The sequence below is a fragment of the Alligator mississippiensis genome, chromosome 3 (genome assembly GCF_030867095.1).
Source record: "Alligator mississippiensis isolate rAllMis1 chromosome 3, rAllMis1, whole genome shotgun sequence".
NCBI classification, from domain to species: Eukaryota; Metazoa; Chordata; order Crocodylia; family Alligatoridae; genus Alligator; species Alligator mississippiensis.
This window is the reverse complement of record NC_081826.1, coordinates 41536725-41556485: the sequence shown is the minus strand read 5'-3', so window position 1 is coordinate 41556485 and position 19761 is coordinate 41536725. Positions and strand designations below refer to the sequence as shown.

Sequence of the window (19761 nt, the reverse complement as noted above, 5' to 3'; positions counted from 1 at the left end):
ACTCCAGGTAGATGACTTCAGGGACTTTTAGGAGCTCATGACGAAGGTGGCTCAGATTGCAGATTCCAGTTGAGAAGAAGGGTGAAAAGCCCACATGCAGGATCATAGATATTTTGTACCAGCCTATCCCTAGAAAGCTTGCCTTTCTCATCAGTTACATCAGGGGTTTTCAACCTTTCTAAAGGAGTTACCATTTCTGGGTACACTTCTATCAGGGCAGGGGTGTGTGTAGTAGCAGCCAGATGCGGGGGTGGGGGGGAGCAGCAGCTGGACAAGCAGGAGGATGGTAGATAGTGGCGGCTGCATGTGAGCATCCCCCCCGCATCCTGCCAGACAGGCACGCCTGTGCTGCCTGCAGAGGGGAGTTGCTGCCCTCCCCCCGCAACCCTGATCCTGGGAGGCAGCGGTGCTCCATCCCTGCCTGCCTGCACATACCCCCTAGCCCCTTTCCAAGTACCCCTGATTGACAACCCCTGAGTTACACAATAGGTTCTTCATTAATGTTTGCAAAGCAGCCAATTGAAGCTCCACGTACAACTTCACCAAACGTTACATCATCACAGTGATGTCTAGAGCAGACAGTGGGTTTGGCAAAACAGTCCTTCAGACACTATTTGCATGGGACTATTGGAGTTGCATCCAAGTGGACTGGGTACTGCTTTGAAGTTGCCTATAGAGAAATGTGCATTTGGACAGGAAGGAGAAAGAGAAGTTATTTACCAAGAGCTGTGTTGCTCATTCTGTATCCTGCCTTCTTTCCCCTCCTCAGAATTTTGAGTACTCTGGGAATTTACAGTAAGAAGCACATACTACCCTTTAGACCAGGGGTGTCAAATGAATCTTGGGTTCTGGGTTGGAGTCAAACCATGGGCTACTTCTGAGCTGGATCCATGGTGCCAGCAGCAGCTGTGGTGAGCCTGGGGGCTGTGAAGTGGATTTCTCCCCCCACGCCAGCCCCATCTCACCACAAATGACCATGTCTGTTGGGGCCCAGGAACCCTGAATTCTGCAGCAGGGCCCACTAGCCAACCCACAACTTCCAGTTGCTTACTGTACTACCGGTGGGTTAGATAGAACAGTTCTATAGGCTGGATCCAGCCCATGGACAGTATATTTGTACACCCTTGACATGTAGCATGAGGAGAGGAGAGACGAGGCACGTGCACTCTGTAGATACTGCTAGGATAAAAAAGTCTAAGTGTTTGAGGCAAAGGTGTATTCACCATAGGATGTGTTTGGACAGTAACCTCCATAGAACTCTAGTTGCTGGTGAGTAATTATTTTTCACAAAGTCTATACACTGGCAGTGATCTTTTTTTTTTGCTTTTTGCTTTCTTTGGTGGACAGTATTTCTACATGTACATGTGCAGTACCTAAATATGTTGATTGACAACTTGTTTATTTGAACTATTTCTTACTATTATTTCTTGTTCAAAGTACAGTAACTTGTGTTTTAGGTAGAATAGTGTGCATTTCATCTACAGTGTTTAGTCAGTTTGCAATATTTGGAATTACAATCTAGTAGAAATACATTCTATAGTTGTGTCTCAGAAGGGTATAGATAATATAACAATTTTTAATGACATTTTAAGTTTCTTTCCAAACCTTGAGGCTTCTATTGCCTGTCACATGGATAGTTTAAAATAGATAACTATAAAACTGCTACGTTGTTGTTGCACTTATAAGCCAGGCATAGACATTACACTTTTATCAATATAAGTGATTGGAAACTTGTCTATACCTGTACCAGAACAGTAGTTTGGCACACAAAACCTGTCTATACCTGTAACAGAAGTTCGGCACAGACTGGTTTAAAAATGGTGGAACCTGGTGTAAGATTTGCTTCCCTCACCAAAGGGCAAATATGTGTTCTGTTTACTAATGTTCTAAACTATGCTGCTTACAGAAAACCACATAACTTAGATCAATTCCACCTCAGACTTTTTGAATGTCTGTTCTTAATCATAGAATCTAATAATAAAGCCTGGGTCCACTGAGCCAGGTGCTGTACAGACATAACAGAATGACTGTTCCCAGAGATGATCCTAGCAGGGCACGGGGCCCAGGGCAAATCAGCCTGTGCAGAGCCTGACACAAAGAAGCCATCGTGGGGGAGAGGTGGTGGGTGTCTGGACATGAAGCCAGTGGTGGCACAGAGCCACCAGCACTAGGTGGGCCCTGCAGGAAGGGCTGTGACAGCTCCTCCTGGCTCCACGAGGCCTGGGGCAGTTGTTCCTATTCACCCCCCACTAGGGATGGCCCTGACTTGAGAGACCTAACAACAGTCCAAATACATATTCATAAGTTAAACATACTAAAATATGTTTAATCAAATGTCATGCTAAAAGGCTTTAAATTGATCACAGCCGGGGTCAGAAATAATTTTTCCTTTCTTACAGCAAGGTACAATCTACAACTCATTTTTGAAGGGCTAAGATTTTTACTTAAGCATTGGTTATTGGGCATTACTACAGGCAAGACACTTCAGCTGATTGAAGCAAAGGTCTGAATCAGCATGGGGCACAGTACTGGAGGGGAATAGCGCATCTTCCTAGGGCTTCGGAGGTGAGAGTTCCAGCATTACTCTAGGGTCTTGCCAAAGACCACCTTCAACAGCCTCACCTGCATATAGGTACCTGATATTTGGGATGGGGAGACAAGAATGGCCTGAAGTGAAGCTGGCCCCTGTGTGCCATTGGATACAGGAAAGTGTTGTGCCTCAGTCACACTATCCCAATGAGCCTTAGGACTTGTGCAGATCCTTGATTTGACTGAGTCAGTATGGTAGGTTCTCTGATTCTAGAGATGTCTTTGGAGAATAAAGGATTATGTTTAATATTTTCTTCCTTTGTGTTTTAAAACTGAAATGCAGAATTACAAAAACATTTAGGCTAGGTGGGGCAAATCTACCCCTTGGATACTTGTGGATATGAATTTGCAAAAAGATGTTTTTTCTTTCTGATTGCCTTTTTAGGTTGTACTTGTCAGTGGACATCTTGACAGCTGGGATGTTGGACAAGGAGCCATGGATGATGGTGGTGGAGCATTCATATCATGGGAAGCGTTATCTCTTATTAAGGATCTTGGTAAATATTTAGTCAAAGAAATATTCTAGTATGTAAGATTTCTAAGATGTTCAGTGTCATTTTTTTTAAAAAGAGAAGATAGTATATGCCTTTAATCTTCTCCATTCTGAGCACAAATACTTGCCATTCAAAGGAAATATTCCTCACTTTTACTTTTACATCACCTTTTTCCTCACAGCACAGAATTAACCAGTCCGTTTCTAAAAATAAAGCATCTGCAGGATTATATAAAAAGAGAGAGTTTAACTATAGCTTTAATATGAGTGCAGATTTGGAAGACTGATTCAGAAATTAGTTTATTGATTTAAGACAGGGGTTTTCAACCTTTTTTGGTTGGTGTACCTCCTTACTGATTGATGAGCGAAGGGGTCCCCCACGCACAGTGATAAAAGCAAGCAGAAGCACCTGCGGCGAAACTGGAAGTGCCCCCGCTTCTCTGCACTGCTGCTGTGTACCCCCTGGGGCCTTCCCAATTATCCCCAGGCATACATGTACTCCTGGTTGACAACCCCTGATTTAAGAGATCATAAGCAATTGATAACAGTTTGTTACCAGTGCTTGGTCCATTGTGGTACAGCCATTTAAATGGATCAAGCTTAGTATATGACTTAAAAAAATCCTTTTTGTACCTAACTTGTTTAGAGCATAAACTCTTATAAGAATTAATTCATGCTCATGTGCTTATTTCATGTGCCCAAAATACCCTAATACTGGGCACACAAATCATTCTTACTAGTAGTTATCTGGCATTCTTAAAAGAAGAGACCCAAAAGTTCAAGTTGTGGTAATAGGCAGACAAGGTTCTTTGGGTGAATATGGTATCTTTTATTAGACCAACTAAAATAGTTGGAGAACAATTTTTAAGCAAGCTTTCAGGTTCAAAAACCCTTTGGGATTCACCCAAAATTTAATAGGATACCCTATTAAATAGGTACTTTGTGTCAGTCTTTCATCAGTCCCATGGGACGCCCATGCCCGCTACAGGACAGGGAAGTCCGGGTGAGGGTGATCCCCTGCCCTCCATTGATGCTGACTTCGTGAAGGAACATCTTGAGAAGCTGGATACCTTCAACTCAGCCGGCCCTGACAGTCTTCACCCCAGGGTACTCAAGGACCTGGCGAGCATCATAGCCCAGCCTCTAGCACGGATCTTTGAAAACTCTTGGCGCTCTGGTGTAGTGCCCGAAGACTGGAAGAAGGCCAATGTGGTGCCTATCTTCAAGAAAGGGAGGAAAGTAGATCCAGCTAACTATAGGCCCATTAGCCTGACTTCTATCCCGGGGAAGATCTTAGAAAAGTTTATGAAAGAGGCCATCCTTAATGGACTGGCTGATGCCAACATCTTAAGGGATAGCCAGCACGGGTTTGTTGCGGGTAGGTCTTGCTTGACCAATCTCATTTCCTTCTACGACCAGGTGACCTATCACCTGGACAAGGGAGAAGAGATTGATGTCATATATCTTGACTTCAAAAAAGCCTTTGACCTGGTTTCCCATAATCACCTCTTAGAGAAAATGGCCAATTGTCGCCTTGGGTCCTCCACGATCCACTGGCTGGAAAACTGGCTCCGGGGTCGGACCCAGAGGGTAGTATTTGATGGAAGTCACTCATCGTGGTGTCCTGTGACCAGTGGGGTCCCCCAAGGCTCTGTCCTTGGACCCATACTGTTCAACATCTTCATTAATGATGTGGACACTGGAGTCAGAAGCGGACTGGCCAAGTTCGCTGATGACACCAAACTTTGGGGAAAAGCATCCACACCAGAAGACAGGCAGGTGATCCAGGCTGACCTGGACAGGCTCAGCAAGTGGGCGGATGAGAATCTGATGGTGTTCAACGCTGATAAATTCAAGGTTCTCCACCTTGGGAAGAAAAACCCGCAGCATCCTTATAGGCTCAGCAGTGCTATGTTGGCTAGCACTATGCAAGAAAGAGACTTGGGGGTCATCATTGACCACAAGATGAACATGAGCCTGCAGTGCGATGCTGCGGCTAGTAAAGCGACCAAAACGCTGGCTTGCATCCATAGATGCTTCTCAAGCAAATCCCAGGACGTCATTCTCCCCTTGTACTCGGCCTTAGTGAGGCCGCAGCTGGAGTACTGCATCCAGTTTTGGGCTCCACAATTCAAAAAGGATGTGGAGAAGCTTGAGAGAGTCCAGAGAAGAGCCACGCTCATGATCAGAGGTCATGGAAGCAGACCCTACGATGACAGGCTGAGAGCCCTGGGGCTCTTTAGCCTGGAAAAGCACAGGCTCAGGGGTGATCTGATGGCCACCTATAAGTTTATCAGGGGTGACCACCAGTATCTGGGGGAACGTTTGTTCACCAGAGCGCCCCAAGGGATGACGACTAGGTCGAATGGTCATAAACTACTACAAGACCGTTTCAGGCTGGACATAAGGAAGAATTTCTTTACTGTCCGAGCCCCCAAGGTCTGGAACAGCCTGCCACCGGAGGTGGTTCAAGCGCCTACATTGAACACCTTCAAGAGCAAACTGGATGCTCATCTTGCTGGGATCCTATGAACCCGGCTGACTTCCTGCCCTTTGGGCAGGGGGCTGGACTCGATGGTCTTCCGAGGTCCCTTCCAGCCCTAATGTCTATGAAATCTATGAAATTACCCAAAGAACCTTGTCTGCCTATGTCATCATAGAAGTAGGGTCAGAAGGGACCTTGTAGATCTTCAAGTCCGACCCCCTGCCTGGGCAGGAGGAAAACTGGGCTCAATTGACCCCAGTCAGGTAGGCATCAAGCCGCTTCTTAAAGAGCCCCAGGGTAGGAGCCACACCACTTCCCTTGGAAGTTGGTTCCAGATCCTAGCCACCCTTAGTGTGAAGTAGTTCTTACGGATGTCTAATCTAAACCTACTCTCCAACAACTTGTGGCCGTTATTCCTTGTTATCCCGGGGGGCACTAGGGGAAACGAGGTCTCCCCCAAACCCTTCTGGTCCCCCCTAGTGAGTTTATAGACAGTCACCAGGTTCCCCCTCAGCCTTCTCTTGTGAAGGGTGAACAGGTTCAGGTCCCGTAGCCTCTCATTGTAGGGTCTGCCCTGCTGTCCCTGGATCATGGGGGTGGCCCTCCTCTGGACCCTCTCAATGTTGTCCACATCCCTCTTGAAGTGGGGTGCCCAGAACTGGACACAGTACTCCAGCTGTGGCCTGACCAGTGTCGCATAGAGGGGGAGGATCACCTCCTTGGACCTACTTGAGATGCACCTGTGGATGCACGATAAGGTCTGGTTAGCCCTGCCAACCGTGACCTCGCATTGTCGGCCCATATTCATCTTGGAGTCAATGATGACTCCAAGATCCCTTTCTGCCTCCGTGCTCTCAAGAAGGGAGTTTCCCATCTTATAAGTGTGCTGTCGGTTACTACTGCCCAAGTGCAGTACCCTGCACTTGTCAGTATTGAAATGCATCCTGTTTTTGTTAGCCCACCCCTACAACCTATCCAGGTCTTTCTGCACTCTTTCCCTCCCTACTAACGTGCCCATCTCACCCCAAATTTTGGTATCATCAGCAAATTTGAACAGGTTGCTTTTCACCCCATCATCCAAATAGCTGATAAAGAAATTGAACAGTGCGGGCCCAAGGACTGAGCCCTGGGGGACTCCGCTGCCCACTTCCCCCCAGGTCAAATATGACCTGTCCACCAGCACCCTCCGAGTATGACCCTTCAGCCAATTTGCAATCCATCTGACTGTGTAGGCATCGATGCCACAGTCGCTTAGTTTTTTAATGAGGATGGGGTGGGAGACAGTGTCAAAGGCCTTGCTGAAGTCCAGAAAAACTACATCCACGGCGACACCTGTATCCAATGCTTTTGTGACCTGATCGTAAAAGGCAATCAGGTTGGTCTGACATGACCTGCACCTAATGAAACCATGCTGGTTGTCCGTGAGCATCATCCCCGATGCCAGCCCATCACAGATGTGCTCCTTGATGATCTCAAAGAGTTTCCCTAGGATTGAGGTAAGATTGACTGGCCTATAGTTGCCTGAGTCCTCCCTCCTCCCTTTCTTAAAGATGGGGACCACATTGGCTATCTTCCAATCATCTGGCACCTGGCCTGAGCACCACGAGCACTCGTAAAGCTGTGCCACGGGCCCTGCAATAACCCCTGCTAGCTCCCTCAACACCCTGGGGTGGAGAGTATCTGGACCTGCTGATTTGAACATGTGCAGCCCCTCCAGAAGCACTCTAACCCAGTCCTCCTCAACCTTAGGTCTTGAGGCGTCCCTCTCAAGTCCGTCTTGAAACACGGTGGGGGAGTCCCAGTCCCTGCACAAGAAAATGGAGGTGAAGAATTTGTTAAAGAGGTCTGCTTTCTCCTCTGGTACAACCACCAGATTGCCCAGCGTATCTTGCAGGTGCCCCACGTTTCCCGGTGCCTTCTTCATCCTCCCTATATATTGAAAAAGGAATTTTATTGTATTTGATCTTGGACGCTAGTCCTAGCTCTATCTCCGCCTTAGCTTTCCTAACAGCCCCCGTACAGGCCCGAGCAGTGGAGGTATACTCTTCTTTGGAGATAGCCCCCCCATTCCACCAGGTTTACGCCGCCTTTTTGGCAACCAGGCATTCCTGGACATCCTTGGTGAGCCAGGGAGGCTTTTGGGCACTCTTGCTTCTTGTCCTTAGACCAACATGGCTACAACCTACACGCCTGTAGATGTGGTTTATGTAATTCTGTATAGGACAAAATAAACATTTTCTAAACCATTTCTAAGCCATTTATGTCTCTCATAAATTTATACTCATTTTGTGCCATAGTCATCCTGGTTTTATCCCTACATGTTTGTGCTATTTCTTTAAACATATCTTTATTTGTGCTACTGTAGCCATTCTTAGTATAATTTCTTTTGGATTTTCAGGTCATTAACAAGTTCATGATGCAGCCCTAATGGTTTTTTTACTATGCTTCCTATCTTTTTTTTCTCATAACTTCCACTCCTAACAGTGACCTTTATAGAAGATAAAATTGTTAGAATCACAGAATAGTAGTGTTGGAAGGGACTGGAGGACTTCATCTAGTCCAAACCCTGCTCAAGGCAGGATTGTACCTGACAATCTCAGTTCTCAAAAATGAGAAATGCTATAATTTGCCACAACTAAATTTTCTATTTTTCCATATTTGAAACCCTTCTTTCTCATTCTCCTGGCCTCCAAATGATTGGATGCAAATGAGCTAAAGCCAGTGACTAAAAATAATGTAATTCATGGTTTTGGGGTCTTAAAATTTTTTTTTAGTTTTATTTCTATAGGAGAATTTATACCTAATTTTAAAAAAACGCATGAATAATCTACCTTCTCCTCCCTCCCTACCCTCAAGAAAAAAGAAATAGTGTCTTACATTCAGTGACTTTGTTACCTTCAGAATAAGCTGTTTGTGTCTCCTAAGGTCAAGTTCATGGTAACACTGTATAATTTTTGTTCAGTAGCGGTTTTCATTCATGAATGAAATGCATCACTTGTAACTTGTTCAAATATTTGATTTCCTCTAGTAGTAGCCTATGTGCTTATGTACAACCTGCAGTGAAGTCATATTTTCTCAGCGGGAAATTGTCAGAGCCTTCCTGATGCCTTCTGTTCTAGTTTACTGTTATGCTAAGGTTTTTTGTCACACCAACACGTTGTATGACTGGTCATCAAATCCAGTTGCCTGCTATCTCAGGCAACGGTGTGATTTGATCCCTTTTGTAAACCAATCTCCTCATGGTGTTTTGTTAATACAATTTTTCCATCTTTGGGTGTCCTATGTAGAATATCCTACAAAAATGACAGCAAATGCATGAACTGTGTGGCAAATGAGTGACATGGGTAGATTTGTTCAGGGTGAACCACACAGCATATAGCTATGGGACAGTGGGTTCAAATAATGTTTGATCTCTGGAAATCTGGTTTCATATTGACCTTGGGTCCCAGGTGAAATAGATGTGTTGTAGCAATGCAGTCAAAGGTCATTTGTCCTCCCAGTAAAACCATAATGTAAGTTAGCTTGTCTGTATACACGGAGTAAGTTGTTTTGGGTCTTTCTTTCAATCTAGACAGATATATCTCAGCATTGCACTGATGACCTTTTTTAAACATTATTTTTATATAAAACCTAGATTTCCAATAGAAGTATAAAGTAAAACTGTATCAAAAGGCGGCAAACATTTTGGACCACGAGGCCACGTCCAAATGAGTGTGGCCATGCAGTAAGTACCTCACATTCAGCTGTTCTCCATGCTTCAAGGGAGCATCACTGAGGGGGAGCAGCAGTTTGACACCTGGATATCCAGGGGTCAAAAAAATCCACACAGAAATAGCAGAGTGGCACATGCAGGGGCAGTGTGCACTGCTCAGAACAGGTGCCTGGCTGGCCAGAGCCACACTCCAGCTGCCAGCTGAGTCGCAGGATCACCACTGCCAGCTGAGTCGCAGGATCACCACTGTTGCAGCCCCAGGAGACCCCCAGGACCCAGGTATGGCTGCTGGGGCCAGCCCAGGTGCTGGCCCAGCATCCCCTACCCCACCCAGGGTAACCTGCTGCATGCCAGAGGGCTCATGGCACAGGCGTTTCCTGGGGACAACTAGTGGCAGCACAAGGTGTCCTGCTGCTAGTTGTCCCTAGGGAACCAAACATCCACGCTTATGTGGATGCAGCCTGACTGTCTGGAATGATCTAACTGGGGATGGTCCTGCTTTGAGCAGGGTTTTGGACTAGATGACCTCCCTTCCAACTCTAATTTTCCATGATTCTAAGTTTAGACTAATAGTTGCATTGTGTGCAATAGAGGTGTGCCACTCTGTTGATTCTGTTAAAATAAGAGGCTTTCCTTGACTCTGCTACAGTGCTGCTGAAGCAACGCCAATCTTCAGGCTTTTCAACTGAAAACTGAACAATGCTTTGCCAAGCTACTTTTGTGGTCTCGCATCTGTTATTGCCACAAATTGATATTTTCACAGTATGGACTACAGATAGAAAGTGGTTGTATCTCAGATATTCTTCTGCTGTGCCTATTGTATTAAAAATAAGAAACCCATCTACTTAGCAGATATCACCCTATACTAACAGCCAACTGTTAAGAAATCTTTTTTTTTCTTGTTAAGAATTACATTAGTTTTAATTATGTTAATTTTCTATTTCAAACTCCGGTGTTTCTCAAATTACGTAAAACTGCTTAACATTTTTTGAGAAGTAAGGGGTTTTTGGTGATATCTTTTATTAGACTAACTGTACAGTTGGGAGAACTGTTGGGTAAGATTTAGGACAAGTGCCTTTGTGCAGGTCTGTGAAAGAAGCACATACAGCCAGCCTAAGCTAAATGACAGATAAAATATATATATAAGAAATTATAAAATAGGTGTGAATCCAGTAACCTCACAAATGCACTAATAGATTGTGAATAATTTATTTATTTTATTTTAAATGGTCTAAATTTGTAACAAATAATTGTGTGAGCATTTATAGTATCTACCCTTCCTTTTAATGCGAAGTTCCAAATCTGAATCATTTCCTTGTAGTAATGATAGATTATTATACATATTTGAAAGTATTTTAAAAACAGGTGTCTATGAATCTCTTTATAAAGGCCCATGAAATAATATGTCTATCTAGGGTGTGGACAGAAGTAATTTTTTAAACATTTTCAAGTGTAATGGGCTCGGAAGCATTTCCAAAGCATTTTACTTCAGCTGCAGGATGTATATACAGCCCCTGTGGTATTTCCTTCCTAAAATGCTTCAAAATTGCCATGTCTGCATGCAGCCACTGCTCTCTAACCAGGGAGCAATACAGGAACCTGTAGCAACCTGTAGTTCCCCTCCCCATCCCTACAGGAGCTGTATCTCTCCTTCTGCCCCCTCTCCTACCACAAATCCCTTAAATGTCTCCTCGCCTGTCCTACTCTCACAAGAGTGGAGAGGTAGAGGAAATGGGATTGGAGAGCCCAGCACTAGTTGTGGTGGGGGGCTCCAAGTGCCAAATCTGCCCTGAAGCAGGACGCAGTGGCTGGACAGTCTAGCAGGTTGACTAACAGCCTGCCACACTACCCACGCACTCTCCCTCCCTCCTCTGTGGGGGGGTGGGGATGGAAGAGAATAGGGCACTATGGGATTCTGGAGCACCTCTGGATTCCCTGTCTCCATGCACACATAGTAAGTGTTCAGAGAAACAGTATCTCTTGAAATGAGGTACTATTTTGAAGAAATGCTTCAAAATAGTACCTCATTTCAAGAGATACTGTTTTTGAATACTTCAGCCACTTTTGGAATGTTTCACAGGGTGTGTATGTTTGTACAGCTGGCCCTTGGAAGCATTTGAGTGTTTGAAAGATTTCCATTGTTGCTTCTGTTTGTTCCCTTAGACATCCATGGTCACCTTTACCATGGTATCTGAATGCCTCACAATCTTTAATGGATGTGCCCTCATAGCCCCTGTGCAGGGTATAGGGAAGTTCTACTATCCCCATGATGAAGATGAGGAGGAGAAGCACTTTTTTCTCAGATGGGAAAGCTTTGTCTAGTTGATCAGATGGGCATTTTTACATGTGCTCCAGAAGTGGGGGGAAATGCTTTAAATAGAGCAGCTCCGAGAGCCACTCTAATTAAAGTGCTTGCAACAGCTTGTGTATCAGCATCCCCATGCTTCATAATGGCGGTGGGGGTGGTTTAAGTAAAGCTCATTCAACAAGCTTTAATTAAAATGCCCCCTCTGCCATTCTGAAGTGTGGGGACACTGATGCACGAGACATGGGGGCTGCTGGAATACACTAATTAGCATGCTCCAACAGACTCTATTAATCATGTCTGCTCCGGTGTGCTGTAATTACAGTGTGTCGGAGCAGCCTCCCTGCACATCTTCAGGCACCCATGGAGATTAAGTGACTTGAATAAGTCTGTGATGGAGCAGGGAACTGAACCTGAGTTCAGAAGGAACATACATTAAAGTTGTATTGCATACGGTCTTATACATGAATGGGGGATTGCATATGGAAACAAAATATAATTGCTTGCAGTTATCTGTAGATAAACTAATTAGAGCGATCAGCAGGGTCTTAATATATCTACATTGCTTTCCATGTGTTACGCTGTACTCCCAATATCACCCCAACTATTAGCAGTATTTGGGACTTGCAAACATTCACCCCCTCTCAAACCAATTAGTAACCACATGCAGACTTCAGGTTTGTTTGTATGACCGAGCCTCTGCCAATATTGCTGTGCCAGCATAGTGAAGTCAGCAGAACCCCTAATATAGATGGATATATGCTGACAAAATGAAGTTTTCTGCCAGCATAGCTACACCACCTCCTGGAGCAACATAAGGTAAGCCAACAAAAGCAGTCTTTTTGTCAGCATTGCTGTGTCCATACAAGAGGTTTTGCCAGCAATAAGTATGCCAGCTAGGGAGTGTGAATTTTCTTTTTTTTCAGGTTCAGGCTGACATAGTTACGCCAGCAAAACTTTGTAGTGTAGACTAAGCGTGAAGCTATCAAGTGCTGTTCCTTACCTTTCAGATTAACACTGAAGTTTAATGAAGCTTAAAGAAAATTAAATCAAAACTTTACATAGAACTGCTCAAGATTGTTATCACTGATTGAACAGTTCTCCACCAAGCTACTTCATAGAATCTTAGCAAAATAGGGCTGGAAGGGACCTCAATGCTCCCTGCTCATGGCAGCATCATTCCCATTTAAACTATTCTAATCAAATGTTTGTCTAACCCGTACTTTAAAAGTTCAGATGATGGAGATTCTGTAACCTCTCTAGATAACCTATTTTGGTATTAAACTATCCTAATACTTCAATAGCTCTTCCTTATAGCCCACCTAAATCTCTTGTTTCATTTTAAGACAGTTACTCCATGCCCTGCCCCCAGTTGACACAGAGAACAAGTGATCTCTATCTTCTTTATAGCAACCTTTTTTTTGGAATTGAAGATTTTTATAATGTCCTCTTTCCATTTTTTTTCTCCAGACTATAGAACCGTAGATCTTCTAGCCTTTCCTTGCATACTGTGTTTTCTATACTTTTAATATATTTTTGTTGCTTTCCTTTGCAGTCTTTTCTGTTTGTATCTGTCCTCCTTAAAATATGGTACCTGAAATTGTGCCCAGGACTCCTGGTGAGGCCTCTGCTTGAACAGAGTAGAAGTCAATTGTGATTTGGACATGATGCTCCTGTTAATACATCCTTGGATTTTTATATACTTTTTTTTTTTACAGCAGTGCTACATTGTTGACTCATATTCATCTTGAAGTCCGCTAAAAGCCCCAGATTAGTGGCTGAAGAACAGCCAATGATTTTCCTAGTTTGTGTTTCTACATTTGATGGTTTTTTTCCTAGTAGGCACACTAGAAAATACAAGTAGGATTCAAAATAACCATCCTGCTCAAGTCAGTTCTGGTATCATGCATGGCCACTTTTGAGTCCCCAGCCCAAATGGCCAATCAGGGGCTCATTTACAGCGGAGTTGGCTAGGGACAGTGTTCACTGAAAGCCCAATAAAGGCCTTTAACTCATCCCTGGCTCAGCAGTGCAATGCTTTAACCCCCTCTCTTACAATTCCCCATACACATATTAAGTAATCCATGTAAAATGAGCTGAGATTTACTGCAGCACTTCGTTTTGCCTTCAGTTAAAGATGCATGGCTGAACTTGACAGAATGTGGGACTCTGCCTAGTTCAACATATTGATGGCTTCTTTGCCTAGTGAACATATGTTTCTCCCTGGTGTCAGTGCAAGTCTTTCCTTGCCATGTGCATGTTGCTCAAAGCTAATACCTGTTTATGACATGTTTCCAGCAAGGAGAAAGGCCATGCAAATCTGCTTTCTGAGCTGTAGCCAGTATGTGTTTTTCTTCTCCTCTAATTCTAGCCACATTCCTTCTGTCATTTGTCTGGCTCTGCATCATCAGTGAAGTCAAGCATGGGTAGTCAGAAGATTTTCTGGAACAGTCTGCTTTGAGTCTTTTGGGTGAAAACCACAAGTTCAAACACTCTATTACTTAGATTGGGACCTTTTCCCTGAGGGTGAGATTAAAAGAGACGAATGATTAGGAATCTTTACAACGTTAGCACTTTCCAGGCCTTGTTGGGCTATATAGGCTTCTACTCAGCCCAGTGTTTTGGGTGGTTCCCATTATTTCTGGTAGGTGTTTCCATATATGAGCTTGAGTGTTTCTCATGTTTACTCTAAATGGCCTTCAATGACACATTGCCTGTTCCCCAAACATAATAATTTTTGTTGTTTGACTCAGAATACATTGGGGTCCCTACCTGCCTGTCTAAGTAGGAGGACTCTAGAGGGCTCTTGTCCTTAGCTGAGTAGGAGCTTGTGCTAAAGCAGCCTGAAACAATGCTCCTTGTTGGTATCATAGATGTTGTTTGAATTGAAGTAGTCATTAGTAGCTGAGGCAGAGGCCTCTGTCTACCTCTGCAATAGAGCTGTAGTGTGCTCTGCTGTGCTGCTTCCTCTTGTCAGAGATCCTGCTTTAGAGCAGCAGGGGTGTCAAAGCCTGTTCAACAAGCTCAGTGCCTGTGTGCCCCATGGAGTAGGAAGGCCCCCTGGCACACAAGGGGTATACACCTCCCCTGTATACATTGATGCTGCAGCTGAGTATTCTCATTATAATTATAGCAACTCTGTGAAGGATGGAGGACTGCTTGCAAATATGGTCTCTTACAACCCTGGCAGATGTTACACTTAAGGCGTGATCAACCAGTTAATAATACTTTAAAATGTAACCTGGCCACATATTCAGTTAGTTGATGGTGTGACAAAGAGCAAAACCAGCCACAGAATTATTACACAAGAAATATATAATATTTTTGTGGCTGCTTTCAGTTGTGCCTTAAAGTGAACATATAGCTGGATTATACTATACACTATACTAGTGCCATTCGAGCCCCAGTGCAGTCTCCATGCTGCTCCTTATCGGCTGATGGGGGCTGGCAGGGATAGCATCGGGTCCATTCAAGCCTAACAGTCAGTTAAGTCTGCTACTACATTCAGCCAGGTTTATCTTAAACCAGTTTCAGCTGCTTCCATAAGTAATGGTGCAAAGGAATATTGGATGGTATCATGCATGGCTGTCCCTAGTGGGGGGCAAATTGGGGTGACTGCCCCGGGCCCTGTGCTTTGGGGGGGCCCCGCAGAGCCAGGCAGAGTGGCCACAGTGACTCTGTGCCGCTGCTACCAGCTTTGCATCTGACTGCTCACTATCCCTCCCCCGCCACTGGTGGCACCGCCAATGGTGGTGGCAGCTTCTTCGCATCTAGGGCACATGGGATCAGGGTAGGGCCGGGGCCCCTCATGAGCTGATTTGCCCCAGGCCCCACACCCTCCTCGGGTTAGGTCTGGTATCATGCATGGCTACTTTTGAATCCCCAGCCCAAATGGCCAACCAGGTGCTCATTTACAGCGGAGCTGGCTGGGGACAGTGTTCCCATAGTAAAGACCTTCAACTCATCCCCAGCTCAGCAGTGAAATGCTTTACCCCCATTTCACAGTCCCCATTTTGCCTCTGATCAGCTGATTGGCAGCCAGCTCCAAGGGCTACAACTGTGCCAGTGGGTCTTCAGAGACAGCCAACAATTAGCTGATTGTTGAGCACATTTGCTGGTGCAGAAGGAGCCTGAGATAATGATCATTATCCCAGGCTCCTCTTGTACTGGCAAGGAGGGCATGATTGGGGTCTGATCCCTAATTGCAAAATCACACATCCTGTTATGCATGTGTAGCATGGTTGGAGGTACAGTTGTTGAGATCATGGATCAGATCCCATCACACCTTTAACTGAATGTTTGTCAGTGGCCTAAGGTTTATGCATCTTCATATCAGTCACTTCAGGCTCACATGCTTTCCCTGGCTATGCAGCTCAGTGAAGACTAAGGCTAGGGACAGACATTCAAAAAGCTCAAGCCTGACTTGATTCACTTTTTGCAAGTTAGTCTAAGCTGCTCAGATCAAGCTGATTAATAAATGGACAGACATTCTCTATCAAATCAGGAAATGCAGCCACATGCCTGCAGTGGCTCAAGCCAGAAGCTGAGGGGCACTAGAGCATGCTTGACAGCCACTGCCAAAGGGGAGGGAAGAGAGATGCTCTCCAAGGCTCTACCCCTCCTTGCTGGAATGGAGGGGGCGTGGCCAGGCACCAGCCAGGGCTAGCACAACACACGGGATGCCAGCCACCAGCCTTGTGGGGGTGGAGGGCAGCTGCTGCCAGACAAGGGTAGCCATCATAGAGGACATCCCAGTTTTCTGTTACTCTGTCCTCTATGGATACAAAACCTGATGCCTTTGTCGTCTGTTATTCTTCAAGAGAAAAATAGAGAACATAAAGGCATCCAGTTTTGTATTGACAGAGGACAACTGGACTGTTCTCTGTGGTGGCCACCCTATGCCAGACTGAGAAGTGGAGATGGGGAAAAAGTCCTCTCTCTAAAGCAAGCATGTATTGAACACAGTAATTTGCAAAGCATACAACAGGGAGCTACCAAAAATCTTTGCCTAAGCTAAAATACAGCCCAGCAAAACACAGCATACACAACTTAATCTCACTTAAAATGTAAACCAGGAAGCCAAGAATTGGTCTCATTAATCCTGAGGGCAGAGTGTCGCCTTACAGCCAGGCATTTAGAAAGGCTTTGTTTAGGTATTCCCAGCTTTTACACGTTCTGCTTTATAATGTAAATGTAGCTTTCTACATTCTTTGGTGAAGCTGTCTGTAACTTGCCTTAACCACATCTCCAGCATGTGTGATGTTTGTCAGGTCTTTGCCAACATTTCCCGCCTCTCAGTCTGGTTCTGCAGCTCTGGGCTCACAGGTGCATCCCTGCCTGACTGCAGGCAAGCCACAAAGACTACAGCCAAAACCCAGGGGCTCCGGGAGAGAGAGGGGACAGAGAAAGGAATTAACTCCATCCCTGCCTGGCTGCAGGCAAGCCATGGAGGTGCAGCTGGGGCTGGCAAAACCTAGCTGTGGTCCCCAGGGTTTTTCCAGTGGTGGGGGGGAAAGGGGGTGGGAATTTGCCTCAGGGGCTATAGCAGGCCAGCATCTGGCCACACCCTACCCCTGCTCTGGCTAGAGAGCAGTCCAGCTAACTGAAGCAGCTCTCCACCCAGCCCAGAGAGCATGCCAGGAGGCTGGAGGAGTCTGATTTAACTTAAACCAGCAAGGGGTCTGGGACAGACATTGCATAAACCAGTTTGAGCCAAATTAGTTAAGTCTGATACTACACTCAGCCAGGTTTATTTCAAACCTGTTCGGCCATTTTGAAACTGGTTTATGTGCACTGAATGTCTGTTCTGTTACAGCTTTAAACCAGTTTCTGATTACTTAAACAGGTTTATGTGTAATGTATGTCCCTAGTCTAAATGATTAGTGCACTCTTGCTTGCTGTCTGTCTTTTTTCTTTTAAACCCCTGGGGGTCTAAAGATTATGTCTAAGGGGTCTATGAAAAATTATTATGATCAATCAAAGTATGTGAATACCCAGACTTACAGTTCAAAGGGGTCCTCACCTCCATTTTAAATTCCCAAAGGGGTCTGCACCTGCATTCACATTTTGTTAGGGGTGTGCAAATGAAAAAAGGTTGAAAAGCACTACTGTAATCCATGTACACCAGGAAGGCCTTGTCTACATCAAGAAGTAACATTTCTCCAGCATTTGGATTAAATATAAATGCAAATATGGTCAGCTGTAGTACAACCAAATTCCTGTTTCCTTGCATGATGACAAGGCAAAAGGCAACTACACTTAAAAAGAATATTCTTGTAATATTGTGAAGTTGGAGTCCAAGAGACTTTGTGCATTCAGTTATTTGGAACTCACAACGGCTTAAGTTGACAGTTTCCCTTTAAAACTTTTAAAAATTGAAATTGAAACTCTTTCCTGAATTATGGCCTTGACTAATGTGTCTGGAAAATTGTAAGTCAGAAAGTGTTACACAAAATAGATTTCTGTGCTGTTCACTGTAGCCTGTGTATCAATTTACATTTTTCATTCCAAATTCACTGGCTTAATATATGAAGACTGAAGCGATATATTATAAAATGTTTTTTAGTGGAGTCATTTCTTTTCTGTTGGTATAATATTTGACTTTAGCAGCTATAATTTTAATTGGGGTCATTTGAATGTCCTTTTAAACCTACATTTGTAAAAGTTTTACAAATGTTTCCAAGTTGACCTTTGTGATGGTTTTGCAGTTGTTTGTAGTGCAGGAGTACTATATTGCAAAATAAATCAAGCAATGTGTATAACCTTTTACAACAGTGACTTTATATTAAAATATCTTCATGCTTGATACTCCATTCCCTTGTTCTGATATTCCCCCCCTCAAAAAGCTTTACATTTTGCTGCCCTCTCTTTTTATATAACAAGGGAGTAACTTTTAAATTAGCTTAATATGCCCTTCCTCATACTGCATCTTATGTCGTCTTCTTTTCATCATCTTAGCTGAATGATACATTTAGAAAAGGCTTAAATGTTCACTTCCCACATCAGTGCACGTTAGTCTAGAAATTATAACATGTATGGACCTGCTGTAAAGTTATTGCTTCTTTAGTAAATTTAGACAAATAATATCCTCCAAATGTAATGCTCTTCATTCTGTGTGCTTCCTCTTCACTGCAAACTTGAATGTATTCAAGATGAAGAATGGCCCTTTATTTATATATACTATCTTAAAAGCTTGGTGCTAGGGGGGATTCAACCTTTTCCAAATGCAGTAACCATTGAAGCTGCTGAAATGTAAAGCATCATTCTGCATGAGGTCACTGCAACATCGTCTCTCTGATTTATTTTATTTTTTTAATGCATATATTTTCAGCACAAGCAAAGAAAGCCTCAGGCTGACAAGGTGTCTGTGTCACCAAGTCTGAGGGAAGATAATAAAGCCAATGTGGACCCTAAACCAACTCTTCCAATCAAAATAGAAAGGCGAACAGAGGCAGAAGGCAGATCTGAGTCTCATTTGCGGGCCAAACCACATTTTATGTTTATAAAGTGTCAGCATCAGAGTGAGAGAACACGGCATTTATAGTTATAGGAACTTTTACAATGTTCTTCTGTATCCTGATTCTGAGAAGGAGGTGAAAAGAAAAGAGAGCCCCAAGCTAGATTGTTCTAGAGAAGAAAATGCCTTTCTACTTTAATTCTACTGTAGTACAGCTCACAAAAACCTGGCTCTTTGCCGGGACAGGAAGTGGACTGAAACAGTACTGTGGTCTTTTGTGCATGTGTCTTTTAACTGAGGAATTTATTTTTGTTAGCCAGGAAGAGAGAGCAGTGATCTTTCTGAGGCTGTGATTTGCATGTCATTCCTGTATTTAAAAATTCCATAGACAAAAAAAAAAATACAGCTCAATATGTTACTCTAATACCCATTTAACCTAGCCCCTTAGTTCCTGTTAAAAGGGCAGCACCAATAAGCTTCAGCCTTAGAAATTGTGCTACCTTGGTTCTTCTTTCTAGTCTCATTGAACATCTCTTTCTTCAGGTAGGACCTTTAAGGTCTGATCCTGATTTCCCCTGCCTATGTGACTTCATTTACACAGACCTCATTTACCAACAAGACTTACTGCTACCCTTGTGTTTTGCCCAGTCTATCTCCATCTGGCTGTGTTGACAGGGTGATTTCACCTTGGATATTCCAATGTTTTCTTCAGTTGAACATA

At 44.1% G+C, this 19761-nt stretch overlaps 1 protein-coding gene across 18 annotated transcripts in view; it reads left to right on the top strand.

The window, feature by feature from the left end:
• CPQ (carboxypeptidase Q) overlaps positions 1 to 19761 on the top strand; it is a 390605-nt gene that overhangs the window by 198641 nt on the left and 172203 nt on the right. For all 18 annotated transcript variants that reach the window (XR_009460667.1, XR_009460659.1, XR_009460668.1 and 15 more), the window contains one exon: positions 2975 to 3086. Coding sequence is in view for 7 of the 18 variants with exons in the window: in XM_019495714.2 (XP_019351259.1) it covers positions 2975 to 3086 (112 nt within the window). In the remaining 11 variants the exon portion in view is untranslated. The remainder of the gene's footprint in view (positions 1 to 2974; positions 3087 to 19761) is intronic.